Source organism: Engystomops pustulosus, chromosome 1 (genome assembly GCF_040894005.1).
Source record: "Engystomops pustulosus chromosome 1, aEngPut4.maternal, whole genome shotgun sequence".
Classification (NCBI taxonomy): Eukaryota; Metazoa; Chordata; class Amphibia; order Anura; family Leptodactylidae; genus Engystomops; species Engystomops pustulosus.
In genome coordinates this window covers 250,158,803-250,183,108 of record NC_092411.1, presented here as the reverse complement: position 1 = coordinate 250,183,108, position 24,306 = coordinate 250,158,803, and the positions used below count along the sequence as shown (strand labels likewise).

The 24,306-nt window shown below is 43.1% G+C and overlaps 2 protein-coding genes across 5 annotated transcripts in view; one reads left to right on the top strand and one right to left on the bottom strand.

Annotated features, from left to right (window-relative positions):
• The first annotated feature begins 526 nt into the window (after window positions 1-526).
• On the top strand, window positions 527-11,040 carry TMEM165 (transmembrane protein 165). The gene is made up of 6 exons (XM_072124206.1): window positions 527-894; window positions 5,845-6,070; window positions 6,154-6,329; window positions 6,503-6,685; window positions 7,223-7,328; window positions 8,515-11,040. The coding sequence occupies exons 1-6, from the start codon at window positions 730-732 to the stop codon at window positions 8,589-8,591; spliced, it is 933 nt and encodes a 310-aa protein (XP_071980307.1). The 5' UTR covers window positions 527-729; the 3' UTR covers window positions 8,592-11,040.
• A 4,644-nt stretch (window positions 11,041-15,684) lies between these two features.
• The window catches only part of CLOCK (clock circadian regulator), a 46,817-nt gene continuing 38,195 nt past the window's right edge, over window positions 15,685-24,306 (bottom strand). For all 4 annotated transcript variants that reach the window (XM_072124188.1, XM_072124178.1, XM_072124194.1 and 1 more), the window contains 2 exons: window positions 18,929-19,187; window positions 15,685-18,841 (listed from right to left, as the gene is read on the bottom strand). In XM_072124188.1, the coding sequence (XP_071980289.1) occupies window positions 18,689-18,841; window positions 18,929-19,187 (412 nt within the window). In that variant the 3' untranslated portion in view covers window positions 15,685-18,688. The remainder of the gene's footprint in view (window positions 18,842-18,928; window positions 19,188-24,306) is intronic.

Below are 24,306 nucleotides of genomic sequence, written 5' to 3'. Positions count from 1 at the left end.
CACCCCCTCATCCTCATAGACTGTAAGCTCTTGTGAGCAGGGCCCTCACTCCTATTGTTCCCTATGACTGTTTGTTCTTTGTAATGTAATATATATGTATATGTCCCCTATGTTTTTTAAAGCGCTACGGAATTTGATGGTGCTATATAAATAAAGATTATTATTATTATTATTATTAATACATATAACATTCCCCCTGTTTGTACACATCTCCCGACTTCACCACTGGGGGCGCTAGCGTTCAGTCTCTATCACATAACCATCCACATAGGGGGAGTGCAGAAGTTTTTCTCCTGGAGAAGTTCAGAGATACTATTATATTGACCCATCTCGCCATCCATAGTGCGGTCACATGCAGAGCCCCGGTTAGTAATCCTTGGACACTAGATGTAAAACATCTAAGCCTTTTGATGTCTGCTTATTCGCAGCCATTTTGTTGTAGCACGTTATATATACGATTCCCTATAGCCCTTCCAAAATATGGCGCCTCCCCTCCTCAGAGTATACTGTGCGCATGATGACGCACTTCCTCCAGGATGCTTCTGACCAATGGGTGGCGGACTGGCTCATCTCGTCGTCTCAGCTGGAGCGGTCAGGTCTTTCTGCCGCTGACGATGGCAGAGGGGCGGGCCCTGTGAGCTCGGTGTGGAGACAGGGAGAACCGGCTGGACGGGGACATCGGATAGCAAGTTCCAGCATTGACCCCCGAGCTCCCGGCCCGCACCGAGCATGGAGCGCCCGCAGCCCGGCACCTGGAGGCCGGCCCTGCTCATCATCGGCCTGTGCGCCCTGCAGCTGCCCGGCCTGGTCCTGGCCATCCAGGAGGACGACGGCACCCACCGCAACCGGGAGCCCCCGCTGCCCCAGAGACCTGAGGTGCTGCCCCGCGCAGAGGTCAGGCCGCTTGTATTTATGTATATGTCCATTCCATTATGCCTCATCACCATCACTGCGCTAGACCCCTGTTCACACCCATATACACCTCGTGTGTAGAAACCGCACACTATATGTAAATATATGGCATGTTGCTAAGGGTATATTCACACTGCACATACATCACGTTTGTAGAGACCATATAGCAGTACACGCCTGAGCTCCTGGTGGTTCACATAATAGGGATCGCAGCATGTTATGGCAGTGATGGCGAACCTTTTAGCGGCTGAGTGCCCAAAAAGACACCCAAAACCCCCCTTATTTATCGCGAGGTGCTAACCAAAAATTAAAGCAGTAACTTACTGCTCCCTGTTCTTCAACAATCATATTGGCCTCCTGAGGACAGTAACACAGTAGAAAGATGGAAAATTTGCATCATTTTAGCTTCTTTCCAGTGTCCCTCTGTACACAGAGAATCGTGGGGCCAGCAGAAGGTCCTCCAAAGATAATTCGGCCCTGTCTATTCATTCCCCCTCTTCCTACACTCCCAAGTAGCGAAGTAAGTATCAAAATATGACTGAAAGCAGTATCTTTTAAGTTGCTTGGAACTGCAGGAAGATTCTTTGAGTCCTGTCTGGTGTGCTGGGGCAATGGCCCGGGTGCCCACAGAAAGGGCTCTGAGTGCCGCCGGTTCGCCACCACTGCTCTATGGAGTCTATGCTGTTCTCTGTGTTGTGTTCCCATGATGCAGTTTTGAACTTCCCACATGCACAAGAGAGAGCGATCCGTTAGTACTATTATTTCTGCTCTGAAGTCAGGGGGCCACAGATATAACTCTAAAACTTGGCTCCGTCCATGTATGGATCCAAGACTGAGCGATCTGCCGCCATCATAGCCGTAAGGCCGGCAGCGCACTCCCTGCTTGGGCACCACGGACCACGTCCTGGCAGGATTTCATGGACCGACCACAGTGTAGAGGATGGGACTCCGAGTGATCTATGATACAAGGAGTCCCACTTCCAGCACACAACAGCAGGCTGTATTATAATCAGGGGCTCCTTGTATCGCTATGATGCTTGGAGTCCTGTTCTTCACAGACCGACCATGATCATATGTCACTGACCTTAGACCGGTCATTGTGATCATGTGGCGGTGTCCACGCACCATTAATACTTGTGCATGAAATCTTAAATTCCATATGAATTACTCCCGCAGATGGTGTGTTCCATTTCTTGAATAAGGAATATGCACCGTAGCTGATACAGTACAAGAAAACTTTATTGATCCCAGTTGGGAAATAGTTTTGTACTCACTGCCAGGGCATTGGGGAAACAATGATGCTACTCTTAGGGAGTTGTACCGTCCATATTCTCTATAATGTCAGTATAACACTGGTGTGATGACCAGGTGACATGATGTCCTCGAGCTGGAGGGTGAAATCTGATAGATATCTCTACCCGCACCCTCCCCCATACACAAGCAACCTCTATGCATTCAGATGTGATGAGATCCTAGTAAATGTATCCCTGTGGACCTGGATACAAGTTTGCGTCTCTTCCACGTTTCTTCTGATATCTTCTAATTACTGGTTTATGTCCAGATCCTCCTTCCATGTATATACCAGGTCAGTCATCCATAGTAATGTTACCAGGTCAGTCATCCATAGTAATGTTACCAGGTCAGTCATCCATAGTAATGTTACCAGGTCAGTCATCCATAGTAATGTTACCAGGTCAGTCATCCATAGTAATGTTACCAGGTCAGTCATCCATAGTAATGTTACCAGGTCAGTCATCCATAGTAATGTTACCAGGTCAGTCATCCATAGTAATGTTACCAGGTCAGTCATCCATAGTAATGTTACCAGGTCAGTCATCCATAGTAATGTTACCAGGTCAGTCATCCATAGTAATGTTACCAGGTCAGTCATCCATAGTAATGTTACCAGGTCAGTCATCCATAGTAATGTTACCAGGTCAGTCATCCATAGTAATGTTACCAGGTCAGTCATCCATAGTAATGTTACCAGGTCAGTCATCCATAGTAATGTTACCAGGTCAGTCATCCATAGTAATGTTACCAGGTCAGTCATCCATAGTAATGTTACCAGGTCAGTCATCCATAGTAATGTTACCAGGTCAGTCATCCATAGTAATGTTACCAGGTCAGTCATCCATAGTAATGTTACCAGGTCAGTGGAATGTGAGGCTGGGGCTCAGGCTCTTAGTTTTGGAAGCCGTACATGAAGTAATTGGTTGATAGCAGGATAACGGTGCCTCTCCATGACAACCCCTTTAAGAGGCTTATCTTGTGCTGGGATAGCATTCCTCTCACATTATGGTACCACAGCCTGGGCAGTAGGCCCACAACCTGGTGTATGGTGCCTGTTCCACAACATGAAGTTTTTTTTTACTGAAGTTTTGGTTACAATGTTTTGCTGGAGGAGGGGGAGAGCAAGTCTTTTGCAATTGTAACCACTTCTCTATTGAATTTGGACTAGTCTGATCACATCTCTTAAAGGGTCACATGTGAAGGAGCAGCTCAGGTCACTGTAGTAAGGAGGGGGCTCTGAAAGCAACATTTTTTTGTCTGATTTTCGCTATCCCATACTTGTTCACAGCCAGAAAACTCTCTTTGCCATGATTCGGCATCAGGAGAGCATCACATGGGCAGCTAGAGACTGTACCATTTCTGCCTGCAGGGGGACGGTGTAATTATATTTTCCCAAAAAAATCATTAGGGGACATTAGACATTCTCAACTCCATTATTATAACTGTGTAGCTGGAATAATTAGTAATAGCTGTGTGGGAGGAGCACCAATAGAGTTGGTGCTCTTCCCTCCTGCGGAGATCCTCTGTGGTACAGTCCAGACACTTTCATTATTTCTCCCCTGAAATGCAAAGTCAGAGCAGGTTGCATCACATGATATTCCTCTCTGGTGCATGCATAGCGGCTAGGGGTATAATGAAAGTGAGAGATAAACCACTGGCGCCTCTGAGAGGTGACTTGTGGTCCTACAATGTCACATGACATGATCACTGAGGGTCCTAGCGGTCAGACACTAACTTGTAAGTGTGGATAAGGGATACACCTCCTGTATAAGCGTTTCAAGTCTCATAGAATCCGTTGTATAGATAACAATCCACATTGTGTAATACGAGACGTCACGTGAGGAGCAGCAGAACTTCCTCATTCCAGGGAGATGTCATCTGATTATTAGTGGGGATAAGTACATGTGCCACGCTATGCCAGGGAGCTAGAATCCCGCTTTATACTGGTGTTATATGCAGGCAGGGCGTCTGCAGGACCTGTAATCTAAGGACGTGGCATTGTGTATGTGATGTGTACTCAGCCGGGTCAGGAATTCACTGAAGGACTCTTAGGGGAGAGGCTGATAACAGAGGGTAATACATTGGGGGGGGGGGGGGGGAGCACCCCCTCTATGCCGTGATGTATTGGGCATATGAATGATTCTCGCGGTTTTGGACCCTAAAAGAAAAGTGTTGGCTTTGCCAGTCTATGACATTAACCTCTAAGTTTTTGTCCGGTAACAACTACTCTGGAGCCAGTGGTTTCCTTCTGTAGAGGGAGTCTACCCCTCTGCCCGGTTCCCCTTTAAGCAGTGCAGTGTTCCTGTCGTGTCATGACCTCTTAGTGAATGTCCTGGTCATATACTGGTCATAAAAGGGATATTTCTTCATGTGGGTGACGCTGCCAGATGTGATTAGAGCTTATCACTGTTTGCTCTGCTGCCTGTATCTCCTCCACATCTAGCAGGGCAGCCGCTTCAGTAACCGGATCATCTTGTAGGACCTGCACCCCCTGCAGGACGAGGCTGCTGTACATTTACTGTAGTTAATGAGGCCTCCTCTTATGTTCCCTATATCCTGGGGCTTGTCCCTTGCCTAGACGTAATGCTTATTATTGGAGCAGTACAGTACTGTGATAGCTAGGCACATGTAGTGTCCGGAGGGGTTATCATCACTTAAAGACTATTCTTGTATAGATTTACTTTGGCCAGTTTAATTTTTTTTCTGTAATCTGTGTCGGGGCAGGATGTAGGTAAGTTACCAATATACATCAAGTAACCGTTGTGTTTCACTTTCTTGTAATATAACGCAGAATGGCTGCAGATGGAAGGTCATATGAACTCGAACTGTCCATGACCAATGACCATTCCTGGACCTTCTGATCTTATTCATGAACACGATCATAAGGTCCTGGAAGGGCGATTGCTCCTGGACATGTAGAGATCACATGACTCTCCACTGCGGCCATTTTATGGACTGACGGCTGATGAGGTAAATAACAGGAGGCTTGACGTTACATATCAAGAAAGCGGAGCAGAACTATTAAGCTGTATATTGGTAACATTACAAAAACATGAAGTGAAGTGGCCAACCCCTTTAAGTGTATTACAGCATGCAGTACAGGGTGCTTTCCATGATGTGAGCATGATCTGGTAAGCGATGCTGAATATGATACTTGGTGTGTACATAATCTTATTTATACAGTGGCATAAGTCTGTCTGAACAGGGCCTTTGCGTGTAGATTTAGCTGCAATTGTCAATAAAGGTCTATCATGACAAAGGTATAGAGACATCCCCAGTTTTCCTATCTGTAAACTTTGTGTCTTGGTTTAGCGCTTGTTTTGTCTTCAGTTTATACAGCGTTTCTTGCAATGTAAAGCAGATTACTGAATACCGTAGTGTCTATTGTCATGTCCTGCTATCAGCCCTCACACATCTCTGGGTCAGCCTGCCATACATTGGTGATGTCACTGCTGGGACTAGTGACATGAGGGATCACGGTTCAGCTGGATTTATGGACCTGCATATCTGACAATGTTCCTAGAAAGCGGTGCCATGTCCTATGTGTAGTGAATATATTGTGCACATGGTGGACGTCTAACCACATTCTAGAACCTCTTCCCACAACCTCTTACACGTTGTATTTCTTTGTCTCCACAGAAGATCCCCAGCCAGCCCCCTGCTGTACTTGTCGGGAATGCAGACTTTGGCCCCAATACAAACCTGGGCTTCATCCACGCCTTTGTGGCCGCCATATCTGTCATCATTGTGTCTGAGCTGGGAGACAAGACCTTCTTTATTGCCGCCATCATGGCAATGCGCTATAACCGGCTGACGGTCCTGGCCGGGGCCATGCTGGCCTTAGGACTGATGACTTGTTTATCAGGTAGCCTTTGTGTGATGTCACTGCATGACTAGCTGTATGTGCTGCTGTTACTTGTAACCCACTTTTCATGTTCCCTTCCTCAGTGTTGTTCGGATACGCCACCACGGTCATCCCCAGGGTTTACACCTATTATGTATCCACTGCTCTTTTTGCCATATTTGGCATTCGCATGTTACGGGAAGGGTTGAAGATGAGTCCAGACGAAGGTCAAGAGGAGTTGGAAGAAGTTCAAGCTGAAATCAAAAGAAAAGATGAAGAGGTATTAATCCTGCTCCATGTGGAAATATAGATGTTCAGATATTACTGGATGAGAACCACAAAAGCTTGTGCCCATGTGTAGAAGGATACTTCCATAGCAATGGCTGAGCTAAGATTTAGCTAAATTCTTATCTGTTCTCAAATATTCACGTGCTTTTCTTTTTTTTTCTTCAGCTCCAGAGAACGAAACTCCTAAACGGCCCGAATGATGTGGAAAGTGGAGTTGGCCCAGCAGTTCCCAAACAACGATGGATGCAGTTCATCTCCCCGATATTTGTCCAGGCGTTCACTTTGACCTTCCTGGCGGAGTGGGGGGATCGCTCCCAGCTTACTACTATAGTCCTGGCCGCCAGAGAGGTGGATATGTTTTCTTAATAGTCGCTGTACACATTGGTTGTATGATGGGGAGTCCTGTACTAGGTGTTATATATAACAGTATTATATTATAGCAGAGGTCCACTACTGGTGTACATACAGGTGCCCAGATGTTACCCTGCAGGGGTGCTAGAACTTCCAATAATCTTATCCTGTCGATGGCCATATATTTTGTTCTATAGCCTGTTATCCTCTGATAAATTTTTGGAAACTTCAGGTTTTTTTTGAACCTCAGGAGATCCTTGCTACTTATGTCCCCGTGTTTCAGCGCTGTACTTCTTATGTCTCCCATGTGCTATACTTATTCCCTCTTACAGACCCTCAGCTGCACGCTGCTGCCTCATTCATCCTCTAAGACCACCTATCTGATGAACATGGTCTTAATCAGTATTATTGCTATTCCCCACATCTCTAGACAATTGAACTTCGGTGTCGTGTGCTAAACTGGTTGCCTTATTTTTTTTTCCTCCTAATTTTTCTTACTTGTAAACTGTGATTTCATGGTCTCTCCTCCTGCAGGATCCATTTGGCGTTGCTGTCGGTGGTACTATAGGACATTGTCTATGCACTGGGTTAGCGGTTATTGGGGGAAGAATGATTGCACAGAAGATTTCTGTTCGTACCGGTAAGTAACAACTTGATATATTTTCGTTAGGCCCCATGCTGTGAGCCGCAAACCGGCTGGAGAAGGAGGGGGTGAGCACAGCTTATCCCTCTCCTCTCCATTGGGAAGCCGCCCGACTCCAACACGGTGAGTCAAAAGTATTCTCACCGTGCCCATATGCAATGCATGTCTAGCTCACGGCTGCCACCATGGGGACGTGTGCATAGGGCCGTACTTTGAGCACTTTAGGAAAAAATAATCAACCTGCTGGGGATCCTCCTAACCTGTTTCATACAGACTGGAATGTTATTTTAAGTCTCCCTGGAGGTCTGATAGAAAGTCAAGTGCCTTACAAGCTAGTTTTTTTTTTGTTTTTTTTCCCCTCCATCAACAATAAACAATTTAAAGGGCATCTACCACCAGGATAAAGGCATGCATGCAAATGAGCCTGAGGGGATCCAGGCTTCATAGGAGTTTATGGAGCCTGGAGCCCGTCGGGCTCATCTGCATACATTCCTTCACTCTGGTGGTAGATATCCTAAAAATCTACCATCAAAATCAACCTAATAAACCAGGCCGCTTAAATTTCTCATAAACATAATTTTAAAAGTTGCTTTTAAAAGAAAGGAAGCCCTGGATAACAAATATAAGATGACCACTGTCATGGTGTCTGGAAATATGAGCAAGTGTTTCCGGTTTATCCATGCTTGGTTTTGATGGTATATTTCATGTTTATAGAGAGGGAGAGAGAGAGAGATATCACGCTAGAAAAAAAATAAATACTCTGGGACTTCAAGAACCACTTTCAGGCTGGGGGTCCTTGAAGCCCAATGGCAAAGGGTCAGTGGTATACAGATGGGAACTGTACCACTGAAGGTAATGCCAAAGGGTTCACTTACTTTTGCTGTCTGTCTGTATGTCAGAAAATGTTCAGTTAATTTATTTTCCTCTGTCTGCTTCCCAAGCATAGCAGCATACAAAGGCTGTGCATGTGATTAAGGAAGGGGGAATCTCGCTGTATCCATCATTTGAGGAGATTGGCAAGGGCAGCACATGTTGTACCCACTGACACCCCAATCCTTTATCACTGGTTGGTTCCTAGAACGTGCCCCTTTAAGCAGTCCCCTTGTGGCTCAGTTAGTTATACTGGATGAGGAGCTGTATCCATGCAGTCCTTAACCTGTGTCTTTTCCCTCTTGTTTTGCAGTGACCATCATCGGTGGAATAGTGTTCCTCGCTTTTGCTTTCTCCGCTTTATTTATAAGTCCAGATTCTGGTTTTTAGCAATTTTTTTTTTTTTCCTTTAAGAAATTCATAATGTGGAAAGAGACTCCTTTTTGTACTGTAGTTGTGTATATAATGTACAAAGGTAGAGACTGGGAGACGTCCACTGTACAGATGGCGGGGGCTATTTTTGTGTTTTGTCTCTAAGGTATTGACTGCGTGGTGACATGTTTTTTGTTTTTTTCCTCTGGTTTAGTGCAGCCTTATTTACAGATGTAGCGTCAACTTATAATTTCACAACTCGGACTCTCAAAGTACAGGTATAAAAGCAGGCGGGACGGGTCTTGCTTGACTTGTAGAAATGAGAGGTGTAGTAGTGCCGTCTCCACGTCACTATAGTGCCATGTGCAGGCACAGTATCCCGTATATTGAAGTTGTCAATATTTGACACAATGTCTGTTCTGAAGGGATAACAACGGGAAGTCCTGGCTCCTGAATGTGAATTTAAAATAAATCTATGTATAAAAAAAAATAAAAACTTTTTTTTAAAATTTTGTTTGTATCATCAAAATGGTTAAATGAAACCTGAAATGTTTTGTATATCGCCAAATAGCTGAGATTACAGGGCATGTAATGGTCACTGTGTGGAGCAGCTCTGTCTCCTTTATGCCAGGTTTACCTGTATTATTATCTGTATTTGTCGCATCAGCCGAAATCTCGCCCCATTGACACAAAGGCTTTGTCAGAATTTTCTGATTGTAATGCAATCCTGTCTTAGAATATGTTTTGTATTTATGTCTCCCCCTCCTGGAGAATGTGAGGAGAAGCATCTGAAGGCGTAATGGCTTGTATAGAGGATTTTGGTGCATATTATTCCAGGATCCGGTTGCATTTTGCTTGGTAAATCTCCACCAGTATTTTTTTTTCTTGAAACGTGATTGGAAACGGATGAAGGTGTTTTCACATTGGTCACAAAAAACTGCTGAAATAGCTACTTAAAGGAAATCCACCATCGAATCCATCATGATGAACCAGGGACACTTCCTCATAGATCCACCATTACTGTGGTAATCTTCTGATATGTTCTCACCGGCCTCAGTCCTCAAGCTCTGCACTCAGGACAATAGTTTGTGGGCCCTAACTCAATATCAAAGTTTAACCCCTTCGCGCATCGGGACCTACTATAACAACGTGCTGCGGGGGGTGGGGGTGATGGGGTTATGGAGAGAGTTCACAGGATGAGCCCTCTCCATACACCGGGGGTGTTGGCTGTATAATACAGCTGACACCCGCCTGACTTACCATTTTTCTGGGCCCCGTCTTGTAGGCCCCCTCCCTTGTAGGCTTGCCATGTGTAATGATCTCTAATAGCCAGAAGATGGCAGGCTATTAGAGATCATCGGTAATATTACTGTAAACTGCAATACTGTATATAATATTATCAATCAGACCCTGCAGGGTTAAAGTACCCTTGAGGGTCTAAAATAATGGTAAAAAAAAGAATATTTAGTAAGTAGACCAAAAAGAACCAAAGAATAAAAAATGCCATTTGGAGTGCAGAATAATGTGGGGTTTTATCAATTTCTTTGCGTCCCAGCCTCACCCAGAGTCTACCTCCAGCGTTCCCTGGGTAAATTGAGTTCGAGACCCCTGTTCTAAAATCAGCTTTTAAAATTATGCTAATGAGCTTGCAGAGGCCTTCATTGCTGCAGTTTTACCGTCTGTTACAATGAGCAGAACATGTCTCTCCCTCTGCATGAGGGGAGAACTGCTCTGCTCATTGTAACAGCAAATGAAAAGACATCGCTGAGGGGCTCTGGACACTCCTACTAGAGTGCTTCATGCTCATTAGCATAATTATAAAAGTTGATATTAGATGGAAGAAGTATTTTGATGGTAAATTTTCTTTAAATTGTACGTAAATCTGCATTTTATCTTAATATCCAGATAGATGAGTTGTACCCATCGTTTTAACCTTTGACTTCTGAGGTCCAATAAATTAATGGTCTACATAATACCCGATTTTCCCAGTGTGTATGTGAAACCTAGAACTTCTCTAGAGAAAGCCAAAGTGCCGTAAGTATAAACTTTATCAGAAAACTTTGAAGATTTATCCTAAGTGTCTGAGCAAAACTTGGCCATGGCAACCAATTTATAAACAGCTGTAGGAAAATAAAAAGCTGAGCTCTAATTGGTTGCCATGGGCAACTAGAACAGTTCTGCTCTGACACTTTTGGTACATCTCCCCCATGTGTATTATGTGTGGGGAACATGTCAGGTCCTCTCGTGTGACTATAAGGAAGGGTAAATGCTAAGCAGCCGGTAGTCCCCTGTGTGGTCCCTCTCCTCAGACGTGTAACATCCCATATTCTTAGTTCTATCTTGTCCTGTCATGTGAATGGAGAAGACTGGAGCCAGAAGTAGATTTCTCCTCACAGCACAAATAATGTGGACTGATGAAAAGTGATGTCACCTGCTGTAAATTATTAAACTATTTTGTGATACCTTTTGTCTTTTGTGTCTTTGGAGAAGTACAGACTGTCTGAGCTCAGGTCAGCAGATGCTTTAGTGGTCACTTTATCATTGGTCCCAGAATTGTCCAAACATCCACAATTGATTTATACTCTACATGTACCGTATTTTTCGGATTATAAGGCGCATCATCAATAAATGCCTGCTAAAACGTCTAGGTTCATATATAAGGCGCACCTGATTATAAGGATGAATGACCAGCAGGTGGCAGAGCTGTGCACAGTTCAAGGCAGCTGTTGTCTGCAAGTGCGGTTCATATATAAGGCGTATCTTTGATTTCTGAGAAAATCAAAGGATTTTTTGTGCACCTTATAGTCCCGAAAAATACAGTACTTGTTATATGTACCCAGTGTTGGGTATTCGCTCTGGAGATCTCTGTAACCCCCATAACCAGTGTATGTGGTTTTGGTAGCAGCAGAACTCTTCCATTTAGATTCCAGAATGATAGTTTACACTAGGGGTGTGCTCTCTGTATTGAGTAAAGGTTGGAGCAGACTTCTCGTAGGTCACTTCTCTAGTGCTGGTCCACCATGGTCACTGACTGGTCATACATCCAGTGGATGGGCTGCTTACTTACAACCCACAAATATCTCTCTGTAGTTGGTGATTTGTATTCTCTCATCTCCTTCTATATATTGTATGTTTGCAGTAATTTCCTCAAATGGTCGTGTAACCAAATATTAACCCATTCCCGGCCAGGCATACAGCCGTGTGGATGCAGTGACATCAATTGGCGTTGCTGCAGTTTCCCCTGAGAGATCCCAGGAACAGGACCGGTCTCCAGCTGTCATATATAACAGAAAACCCTGGGGAGAAGGTGGAACAGTTTTATTAGTTTCTTTCCTCTCTTGATCACTGTAACGGATCATGTGTAAAAACGCTATATACTGCAGTATATGGTAGGATTGATCAGACTACCTTGGGTTAAAGTATCCTATGGGGATCTCTCAATGTAAAAATATGTCATGTCCATTGCTGTGTGAAGATAATTTCCCAGAAGAGAGTTGTCACTGGATACAACCACCACCCTCTTCCAACAGTGACCACACATATGCTATTGAGGTGCCCGACCACCCGGATTCAGCAATCATTACCACAGGCCGCTGTGGACCATACAGTAACTACATGACATTTATAATGCAGAAAATATTTGTTTCTTTGTGCAATCTCTCCAGCAGAAGTGGTCGTATCCAAGGGCAACAATGGACCGTATCCAGAGGACAACATGGCTATATTTATGGGAAATTATCCTCACTTTTAATAATATACAATTGAAGATATATATATATATATATATATGGCAGGTGAATTGAATTAAAATGTCAATGCCCAGATGAATGAGTTTCCTGCTCAAGGAAACTTCTTCCTCCTTTTCTTGGGAAGAAAATCTATCACAATTGATGCTTCTTTGAGTGCAGCTACATGAGATCCAGGAAACAAACTAAACTTCTTACAAATGTACGGGATGGGTGTTTTTGTGTTGAACTGCATTCTCAATTTTTATACTAAAGTTTAAATCATTATTAGTTGTTCAATGGCTTTGGTAGAAGAATGCACTTAAAAAGGCCAGACAGAAAAACAGTTTTATACAAAATTAAAACATTTAATGTCCTAGGAAAAAAACAGTACAACATACACGGCATCTAAAAGACAACCAAAGTGAACTGAACAGTTTGGATAAATTTGCTCGATAATTTGTGGAGTTTTCAGAACACTATTTTGGTTCTGAATCCTGTCCGTTTACCAGCAAGTTCTGCATGAAAAGTCATATAATAAGGGTGAAACATGTACATACGTGTGTACAGAACAAGACGCCCCATCCCTACCTTAATAACTTCTGTATGACTCTCAAACAAAGGGGGCGGGGGAATGTGCAAACAAGCATATGGGAAATACCTACGCCAATCCCTTCCATAACCAAGTACTTCTTTACAGAATGCAAGACCCATCCGAATATCTACACACATTCTTTAGTCCTCCAAATGTGTTTAAGCAGCAGAACATGTTCTTGTGCAATCAGAAAAATGACGGCTTTAGTGTATACAGTATGCTTATTCATCAGAGCATCTACCCCTGGTGTACCAGAAGGAAGGAGACACAATGGCTTCCCACCTTCTGTAACTGGGACTCACCACATAAGGAAAATTTATAGTAAAATAAAATATATGACCACTAGGAAGGAAGAGATGTGTCCTGGAGAAAAGGCAAAAAACTTAAATGACCATGTGAAAACTTACATGTATGCAATGAAGTGCCCCCACCCTCCCCAGTGTGTGGTGGGTGGAAGGTACACCCACATAACCCAGCACTCATCTGAACACATTTATATTTCCAGACTAACACCCATATGGGATGAATGTGAGTTCTGACAAATTTTAAAGGGAACCCATCAGTAGAATTTGGCCTAATAAACCACTACCAGTATGTTGTCATGCAGATTAAAACCTTCCAGCTCATGTTTCCTTCATGGTCAAGTGTGGTCGCATCATCCAGAGAATAAACTTTGACGTGAGATGTAAATATTATGTAGAAGGTCAGGGAGGCGGAGAGTTTAGCACTAAAGTCATGCTTCTGCTGACAGATTCCATTTAAGTAAATGATAAATCTGTACTTGTATGGATTAGGGCTCATGCACATCCTGAGTGACGCAAGCATAGAGACTGGCTTTACCACAACATGATCAGGGGCTGCTCTATAGTGTCGGCACGTTGCATGCACCGTGATCTTACCCAAGGCTATGGGGGCAGTGGGCTCCCGGTCGTGTGAATGGTGCCTAGAGTGTGTTATGTCTACTATTCGTATCTTAAGCTGCTGGCCACATAAGTTGAGCACAATTTTGTGTACATCAGCTAAGATAACAGTAAGATCATTTTGGGCCTGTTTTGGTATACAATAGTCCAAGTAATAACTATATAGTGCGGATGATTTAGGACTATTTCCCAAGGTTGTAGTAACTGCATGAAACTCTTTTTGTGAGTCGCACATATTTACCAACAAACCCAACCAGGGCCACGTTCATCCGTCACACGTATTCCAGACATGTCCTCATAGTAGAAGACTGGCAATATCCCACTATATGCACACAGCGGGATACATCATTTTACTAAGCAGGAGTGAATATCAGCGGCAGCCAGTGATTGGCTGGTGCCGATGTTCTGGGTGTTTCCCCAGTGATGTCACTATGGAGAGGTAGCAGTGATGTAAATGATAACTGAACCAGCAATAACACACACTGGTTATCCTTCCGTCAGGCCATGGATGTCTTATTCCAGAGAACTGGTGATATGCATTCAACAATACTAGATTTCATTTATAAATAGACTTCACAACACTCTGCCCCAAAGCTTGTTGGCCTGACATTACTACATCCATCATCCATGGTTGTAAGGTACAAGTAGTCCCTAGAGATGAGCGGACCAGACCTTCCCATTTGGCTGTGTGACCCAGACATATTTGTGGCCGAAAAGCCAGTCCGGTGCATTGACGCCCCTAGCCATGGCAATAATTGGCCTGGGGGACACCCCTGTACAATAATAGCCGTTGCTAGGGGTGTCAATTTGCCAGATTGGCTGTGCGCATCACTCGGCCTAACTCAACGATCAGTTCTGCTCATCCCTAGTAGCCATGAATCCACTGCAGTGCAACATTCATCCAGTCTTACAGCCAGCTTACTCTACAACTTCCCTAATAACTTGTGTGGGTGTTTTAGGAATTCAGCCAACCCCAAAATACTCCTCCTCATAATCCTGTATCTGGCGGTAAGACAACTGGATAGAGTAGCAATGACCTTCTGCTCTGTTTGCAGTCAGACAAATAAGCAAAGGGGTATCTCCATCTCAGTCACCTTGGGGATCATTCACACGGCCGCTCTGGGGGCAGTGATCTGGTCGCAGGATCTGCGATCAGGTCATGGCATGGTGAGTACACAGTGCATCACCGCACCGTGACGAGTTGGGCAGCAGCATGTCTGCCTATGGAAGGTGGAGGGTTGAAGAGCACTCACCCTCTGGACCCTGTGCCCACCCAGGATACGGTCCATTCAAGATCTGGTCCTATGTCCATGCTTAGGTGGTCAGAGAAGTGGAAAAAAAAACAGGACAGGTATGACTGTACTATGCAGTTCAACATAACTCCCATATGGATGATTTGGGTGGGGGGTACTCACTGTGCTCCCACCTTGACTGGAGTAAGGCCAGTAGAATGTGGGCCAAGAAACTCATTCCATGTTGGATTTCCTTGACTGAACCTAGAATTACTGGACTGTACCGTTTGCGCAGTCCAGTTATGAGAAGTTAAGCACACGGAGTGTATATCTCAGACCAAATTAAGGAAACAATGTAAAACCACAATCTCCAAAAGATGGAGCAGAAGATTAACCCCTTTGTTTTGTGCAGGATTTGTCTGACGCATTCAGTAAGGAAACCTCTACCTTTAGCATTGATATACAATAAGAACAATAGAATATTATGACAGATATAACGTTTGCTTTCCAGGGCAGCTTGTACATACAAAGATCATATAAAGGGGTGCAGTATATATACAGTATATTCCCTCACATGTAACATGACTGCTAGTGCTCATAAAGGTCTGGGGTTATAAATAGGCTTGTAGGGATACATGATGGGGAAATTGGTCAAATTTATTGTAGCTTTTATCATATTTCTGAGCTGCAGAAGCAAATATTCATACATCAAAGCATTTTTTATAGACAGGCAATATTTTCACACATCGTGGTCCCAGGCTATAGGCTATACACTCATGGGCTTGGGTCACATAGGATATAATGTGATACAAGGTAGATGCAGAAAGTGCTCCATCTTGTGTGGTATACCCTGAATCTGAGTACAACAAGGCACTGTATAGAAGGATCCTAGCTGATTGTTTGGATTACAGCCCTCCACAGACACTGAGGGCCGCCAAAAATAGATTGTAAATGTATAGAAGATAAATTCTTTTCTTTTGTGCAAATCACTCCTAGAACGGAACTTTTTCTATAAGTAGCATTTTAAAACTCTGTGATTAAAATAACTCTCCAAATACATCAAAAAATAGCATCTGAGAGGTAAAGGTTTTCACACCATCAGGAGAAAAAAAGTGCAATTTTCAAAATATTAAAACAGATAAAACCGTACAAGTTTAGGGATAGTAGTAAAAGCGACTCTAAAAATAGGGATGGCGTAAGATACTTTTTTGTCATTTTGATATTTTCATAAGTTACCCCCGAAACAAGAAAATGCACACAACAAGCATCCTAACCTACCCCACAACATCGCACAAAGTATGACATAGTACCACACAGGACGAAGATGAGAAGACACAAAATATAGAAGTAAAAAAACAATATATATATATGATGACAGTGGGGAGGCATGTCAAAGATCCGCTTCAGAGAGACAAAAACCTAGGGCCATGCAGCATATAAAACTGGGTTATTTTTATATTATCCATATATATATGTATATATTTACAGAATATTTTACACCATCTATACAACAAGGAATCTCAAAAACATCCTTTATAATAGTGTTCTGTGGTTTACCAAAAAAAAAAAAAAAAAAAAACACATTATAGCTGATGCAGCATGGGCTCTGTCACATGACGAGCGATCCGTCATCCCCCACCTTATGTTTCATCTTTGGTTCTAGAGATTCCTGCAAAGAGCTGGACATACACAACAAATATGGAGACAACAGGGTTTGAAGAACTAGAGTCATTGTTTAGGCAGAAATATAATGGATGGGGCGGGACAGGGAAGGTGTAGTGTTCTGTATCAATGTAGTCGCAATCGAAAACTAAGGTGCAGCATAAGATGTCATCACGCTAATGCTTTCAAAGAGATCCGAATTACTACAGATCTGTAATAGAAGCCTTTTTACAATGCTTCTTTTATGGTCATGACGTCTCAGCTTGTGGTTATACAAGTTCAGAGTTCACAGGATGTTCCTTTGCATCTCTCAAGGACTTTCCCTTCATGTGGCTGTCGCTCAGGAAACTTAATTTGCTCAGACTACAAAATTTATCCACCAAATGTATCAGGGAGAAGTTATAAATCTGAACTTTTCCAATCTGAGAAGTTTCAGGGCTCAAGTACAGTAAACAGAGTCCCATTGCCTAAAGTGGACAGTCAGAATCACAGACACAATCATATCAGGTGTCCTGAAGACCAGACAGTAGGTTTATTGAATGAAGGAATACTGTACAATGCACAGCAAGCTCCTGATATGGTCATGTGCCATGTGGGTGTACGAAACCTGTATACAAAGGCCGCTACGTATTAGTGTCCGTCGTATGTGGTGTACGGAGAGGGAATGGATTAGTGTCAGTCATATGTAGTGTACGGAGAGGGAAACTGTGCACAGAAGGTCACAGATAGAGGAGGTGCGATGCTCACAGAGGTCCTTCACCATCTCCAACTCTCTGCATCCCTTCATAGGAGCAGATTCTGGTGCAGCTGTTATCTTATATTTTAAGACATCTATGTTTTCACAGCAATCAGTGTTATTAATTTTAGTATCCAACATGCTTATTACAGCATCTAGTGTACGGTGGTGGCAGAGAGCGCAAAAAACTCCAACTCGGTACCCTTTAAAGTTGGTGGAGGTGGTAAAAAGTCCTCCTTAAAGGGGTCGTCTGGGATTTAAAAAACAAACTTTTAAATATGGCTACAGCTTATAGGAAAATTAACCACTTATACTCACCTCTCACCCCACCATGTCTCAGTTGGTGGTGAGGTCTACAGTGCACACACGCTAAAACCTACAGGCGAGTATAAGTGGTTTATTATTTTCTTATTGTCCCTAGATGTTATGCTGCACAATGTTCTCTACCAATGCTGTGTCCCTATAACTTCTGTACATCCTAAATAACTCACTGCAAAATGACACTCCAGTAATAAGCACAAATAAAAACACAATACAACGCCAATAAAAAGTCACTAAATGAAAGAGGTTCTATTCAAATAAAAAAGCTATGCTCAAACCTACACAAACGTTTAACCAGCCTGCACTACAATCTATTTGATTAGGTTGTGTTCACACCTGCATTAGAGGACCTATGAACATAGTGGAATTTGCAGAGGAGATCCTGAGGCTGATCACTTTGGACAGTGGGTGCCTGGATAAGCCCTCAAAATGATGCCATGCAAAAAGAACACCCCAGCATCTGGATACATTTTGATAGAAGAATAAGATGAAATGTACCTGCTCCTGGTCATGAGATTGTTCAAAAGCAACTCGCATCTATAACCATGAGCAGTACCACAGCCAACATGACCCAGTGCCAGACATGTGATGTTCAAGAGTCTCAAGTTATGATAAAAAAAATAAAAATGGCTTGGCATGTTTAAAAATGTAAAATTCATTTAAAATAGAACAGAGCACAAGAGAGGAAAGTTGTTTGCAAGCATCTCTAGGACCAAAGGATACCGGAAGAGAGAAAATTCACCCCGGCGCTGACCATCAGTCATGTCTGTATGACGGCAGAGCCACACGACACTGCTATCAGTCACTGAACTCCACCATCTCGTACCAAACATTCATCGTGCTGCTTTAGTAGTGATCATCAGTCCCAATACTGTCCTGTGATACTTCCATGTTCCTGTCCATAATGTCCAGCATAAGTCCTTCCTATAGCTGCTGGACTTTAGAAGGATCGCTCATGCTGTCAGTCCTATGCCGAGTTAACTGCTGCTGGTGAGATGGTGCAAAAGTGCCTTGTTGCACAGGAAAGGACGAGAGAATGAGCTGAGCGGACTGGTTCCCGTGTACGAGCCTGGAGGCCTGGAGAAAGAGCAGAGAGGTTATTCCACAGGGAGATCAGCCGAGTGCAATGCTCAGGTCCCTCATATACCCCCTCGGCCATTATACCTGTAAGAACTGCTGCGGCTGCTGGCCTAGTTGTGCTTGGGCTTGCTGCTGCTGCACGGAGGGTAGCTGCTGGGGTTGCTCCTGCTGGCTCTGCTGTTGCTGGGTAATGGAAATGGTCTGTGGCTGTTGTTGCTGGGTGGCAAACGATGGGTACGCAGTCATAACCGGCCCCATAAACATTGTGCTTGGAACCATGACTGCTCCACAAGCCACCGGTGTGGTCACAAGTTTGGTTACTATCTGCTGGGCTTGTGAAAACCTGTAATAATTTTAAGTTATATTTAGGGCATGTTCACGTGATGAAACTTAGCGGATATCCTACGGTGTGATCATCCTCCCATTGTTTTTATTGGCAAGTCTGCATTACCATATATTTTAAAGAGTAACTGTAAAGGTTTTTGTAGAATAACTTTGCCTAATAACTTTGTTACCTATATCCTGGAGTTTCCTTGCTATACCCCTCACATTACCTCATTGCTGCAGGAGCTGCTTCCTCTCCATGTGCTGATAAGCCCAGGAGTCAGTACTTTGTTTATAGCTTGTTTATCAGTCGGTTTCATGGGAGGGGAGGGGCTTCTGCTCCCTGCTCAAAGAGAAGGATATCATGTGACAGAGCTCTCTCTGTGTATGTAGCAGAGCTGGTTGTGTTCATAGACTGTGGATACAGATGTCTCCTGCACAGAATAGTGAGGTACAAGATCTCCCCTCTTCCCGATCAGTTTCTCCATCCCAATCTGTGATTCTACAACGCTCTGTCTCTCTACACCTCATGCTGCTCCCTTCCCCCACCTTGCAGTTGGCACTTTGAATGTGTGGTCGCACCCTTATCTGCACAGTGCACAGTTTTTCAGATGCAGTTTTTGATACCCAAACCAGGAATGGAGTAGCAGCACCTTTTAATTATTTTTCTCAACCCATTATCATCCACACCTGCTTTTAGCTCCAAAAACTGCATCTGGCTGCACCCTCAGCTATTAGACTTCATGTAACTGGTTTACTTAGGATTTCTTCCACTCATTACATGTTCCCTGCTCCTCCATGTGATGGAAGCTGCCAGGTTAGTCACTATATACAAGGAAAAGTATGCAGTCGGTAACAAGTACCTCCAGCCCCGGCTCACACCACAAATGAGGACGACCCCTCTTGTCCTAATGTGCACGGAGCGGTCAGGAGCATGACCGTAGACACAGCAAACAAAGGCATATAGCCATAAGTCCAGCACAAAAAGGTGGAGAGGTAAAAGGATATTCTTTATTGTTCAAGGATTAAAAACCTCCATACAGGACATCACAGGCGGCGTCACAGACCGACGCGTTTCGACACAACAGTGTCTTTATCAAGGTCTAACACAAACACATATGGACTTACTATTTAAAGAGACCGTGTCCAAGAAGCTCCGCCCCGTGTCGCTGAGAAGCTGGTCACGTGACCGGAGCAGATTGGACCGGAGTCAAAAATAGATATAGTAAAACATCACATTATGATAAAAAACATCAGCAAGTTTGGCGAGATAACCATACGGAGAAGGATACAAATTTCGTATATGATAAGGCAAAATATTACTTAAAGCATCTGAAACAAAGCATTAGATATATCTTGTTAGTCAAGAGGACTGAAAGAGCATCACAGATCGACATGAATGACCAAAACGTGGAATGAGCTAATGTGTAGGTATGGACTGACATTTGTCAACATTTGTTAACATTTGTTAACATTTGTCAACATTTGCCAACATTTGTTAACGTTTGTCAACATTTATCAACATTTGTTAACATTTATCAACATTTGTCAACATTTGTCAACATTTGTTAACGTTTGTCAACATTTATCAACATTTGTTAACATTTATCAACATTTGTCAACATTTGTCAACATTTGTTAACATTTGTCAACATTTGTCAACATTTATCTGTGCCCATTTTAATATCTTAATATTATTTTAATATCTTAGTAGAATCGATCTCAGTAGCATAGAATGATGTCTTGTCTGGCATTAAGACCTTTGGGTATCCTCGTCTCTAGTGAAAAGATCCAGAAGGATTCCCTATTCAATAACTTTCTCTGATGGTCTCCACCCCTCTTAGGGCGGTTAACCCTTTCAATAGCCTGCCACGTGAAACCTGTGCAATCCCTATCATGTATATTCCTGAAGTGCCGTGAAACAGCAGATACATTAATTGAGTTGCCAGTGACATCGGACAAGTGTCGACGTAATCTAATTTTTAGCAGACCAGTGGTACAACCCACGTATTGGATCCTGCACACAGTGCACGAAATCACATAAACAACATATGTAGTGTTGCAATTAACATAGGATTTCATAGTGTACTGTTTGCCCGTAGAGTAAGAGGAAACTTGATTACCCTGTGTGAGGTAGGAACACATTTTACATACCCGATGCCCACATTTGTGATTACCTGGGTATGCAAGCCATGTCGGGGTTACACCAGTAATGTTTTGGTATAAGCTTGGGGAAAGTTGATTTCCTAAAGTAGGAGCCCTTTTTGGAATAAATGTGATGCCACCTTTAACTATATTATACAATTCTGGATCTCTTGTGAGAATAGGGAGATTTTTCTTAACAATGCCTTTTATAGCATTAAACTGCCTGCTGAATGGAGTGCTGAACGTAAGAGTGTTATCAGTCTGTGCCCCACTCCGAGTCCTCTTTTTACTGTCCCCATGCAGGAGTTCCCGTCTACTGACTGCCCCTATCCGATGTTCTGCCTGCCTGATAGTGTCAGGTTGGTAACCTCTCTCCTGTAACCTATTAGAGAGGGATAACATTTCTTGTTTGAGACATTCATCCTCCGAACAGTTTCTCTTGGTCCCCGTATGGGGAATTGGTTAGGACCAAGAGAAACTGTTCGGAGGATGAATGTCTCAAACAAGAAATGTTATCCCTCTCTAATAGGTTACAGGAGAGAGGTTACCAACCTGACACTATCAGGCAGGCAGAACATCGGATAGGGGCAGTCAGTAGACGGGAACTCCTGCATGGGGACAGTAAAAAGAGGACTCGGAGTGGGGCACAGACTGATAACACTCTTACGTTCAGCACTCCATTCAGCAGGCAGTTTAATGCTATAAAAGGCATTGTTAAGAAAAATCTCCCTATTCTCACAAGAGATCCAGAATTGTATAATATAGTTAAAGGTGGCATCACATTTATTCCAAAAAGGGCTCCTACTTTAGGAAATCAACTTTCCCCAAGCTTATACCAAAACATTACTGGTGTAACCCCGACATGGCTTGCATACCCAGGTAATCACAAATGTGGGCATCGGGTATGTAAAATGTGTTCCTACCTCACACAGGGTAATCAAGTTTCCTCTTACTCTACGGGCAAACAGTACACTATGAAATCCTATGTTAATTGCAACACTACATATGTTGTTTATGTGATTTCGTGCACTGTGTGCAGGATCCAATACGTGGGTTGTACCACTGGTCTGCTAAAAATTAGATTACGTCGACACTTGTCCGATGTCACTGGCAACTCAATTAATGTATCTGCTGTTTCACGGCACTTCAGGAATATACATGATAGGGATTGCACAGGTTTCACGTGGCAGGCTATTGAAAGGGTTAACCGCCCTAAGAGGGGTGGAGACCATCAGAGAAAGTTATTGAATAGGGAATCCTTCTGGATCTTTTCACTAGAGACGAGGATACCCAAAGGTCTTAATGCCAGACAAGACATCATTCTATGCTACTGAGATCGATTCTACTAAGATATTAAAATAATATTAAGATATTAAAATGGGCACAGATAAATGTTAGCAAATGTTGACAAACGTTGACAAATGTTGACAAACGTTGACAAACGTTGACAAATGTTGACAAATGTTGACAAATGTTGACAAATGTTGATAAATGTTGATAAATGTTAAATGTTAACAAATGTCAGTCCATACCTACACATTAGCTCATTCCACGTTTTGGTCATTCATGTCGATCTGTGATGCTCTTTCAGTCCTCTTGACTAACAAGATATATCTAATGCTTTGTTTCAGATGCTTTAAGTAATATTTTGCCTTATCATATACGAAATTTGTATCCTTCTCCGTATGGTTATCTCGCCAAACTTGCTGATGTTTTTTATCATAATGTGATGTTTTACTATATCTATTTTTGACTCCGGTCCAATCTGCTCCGGTCACGTGACCAGCTTCTCAGCGACACGGGGCGGAGCTTCTTGGACACGGTCTCTTTAAATAGTAAGTCCATATGTGTTTGTGTTAGACCTTGATAAAGACACTGTTGTGTCGAAACGCGTCGGTCTGTGACGCCGCCTGTGATGTCCTGTATGGAGGTTTTTAATCCTTGAACAATAAAGAATATCCTTTTACCTCTCCACCTTTTTGTGCTGGACTTATGGCTATATGCCTTTGTTTGCAGTCACTATATACATCCTGTATGTGCACTGTGCAGCATTCAGAAGATTTACTTGTGGGAAACTAAATTGATTTAATGGTAAATTACTTTTAGAGAGAACACAAGGCAACATGTGATCTGTGGGCAAGCTAACTGGCCTCAGCCTGAGGGCATAGACAGGCAGATATTAGTCTCCACCCACTTCACCTCTAGTGAGAAATAATTTGGTCAAACACTTTCAGAACAGAAAATGCCATAACTTGTTCTTAAGTTGAATTTGAAGTCGAAACTGTATATTTTATAATTGTAGATCCAGACAAAAATAAATTTGGCCCCAGTGACAATTGGAGTTTATCAGTAAAGCTTCATTACAGACACCTTACAGCTGATCATTGCAGTCTGGGACTATAGTAACATCCAGAGAGCTTCACCAGAGGTCAGAGGGGTCTGTCTGCAACTATGGGTTGTCTGTAAGTCGGGTGTCTTTAAGTTGGGGACCCCCTGTAATGATTTAGTGAAATCATTACTTTACAGTTACGCTTTAAAGAATCTAAAGGAGTATTTTGGAAATCTTTTTTATTGATCATCTATCGATATCAAATGGGTAGGGTAAATATAAGACCCTAATACTAGAGTCACTAATATCACACTTACTCTGATAAGTGTGTTGGTAATGAAACGCGTGACAACAGGAGTTAGGACTCCCTGTGATGTCCTGCTGGTTTCCAGGGGGATGGAGGAGGCCGTGCAGTCATTACTGTATTTACGTCCCCTATGTGATAATTTCTCCCATATCTCGGATTGTAGTGGCGTGTCAAGGACATCCGCAGACCGCTTACACCAATAGAAGTGGTTATAATGGAGAGGGCTTGTATACAGTAATGAGTGCATGGCCTCCTCGATCGACCATAAGGGATGTCACAGGAACTACCAAGTCTTGATAAGTATAAGGCACAATAATAGGGTCACTTACCCTGATAAAGATTTCTATACGTGGCCAA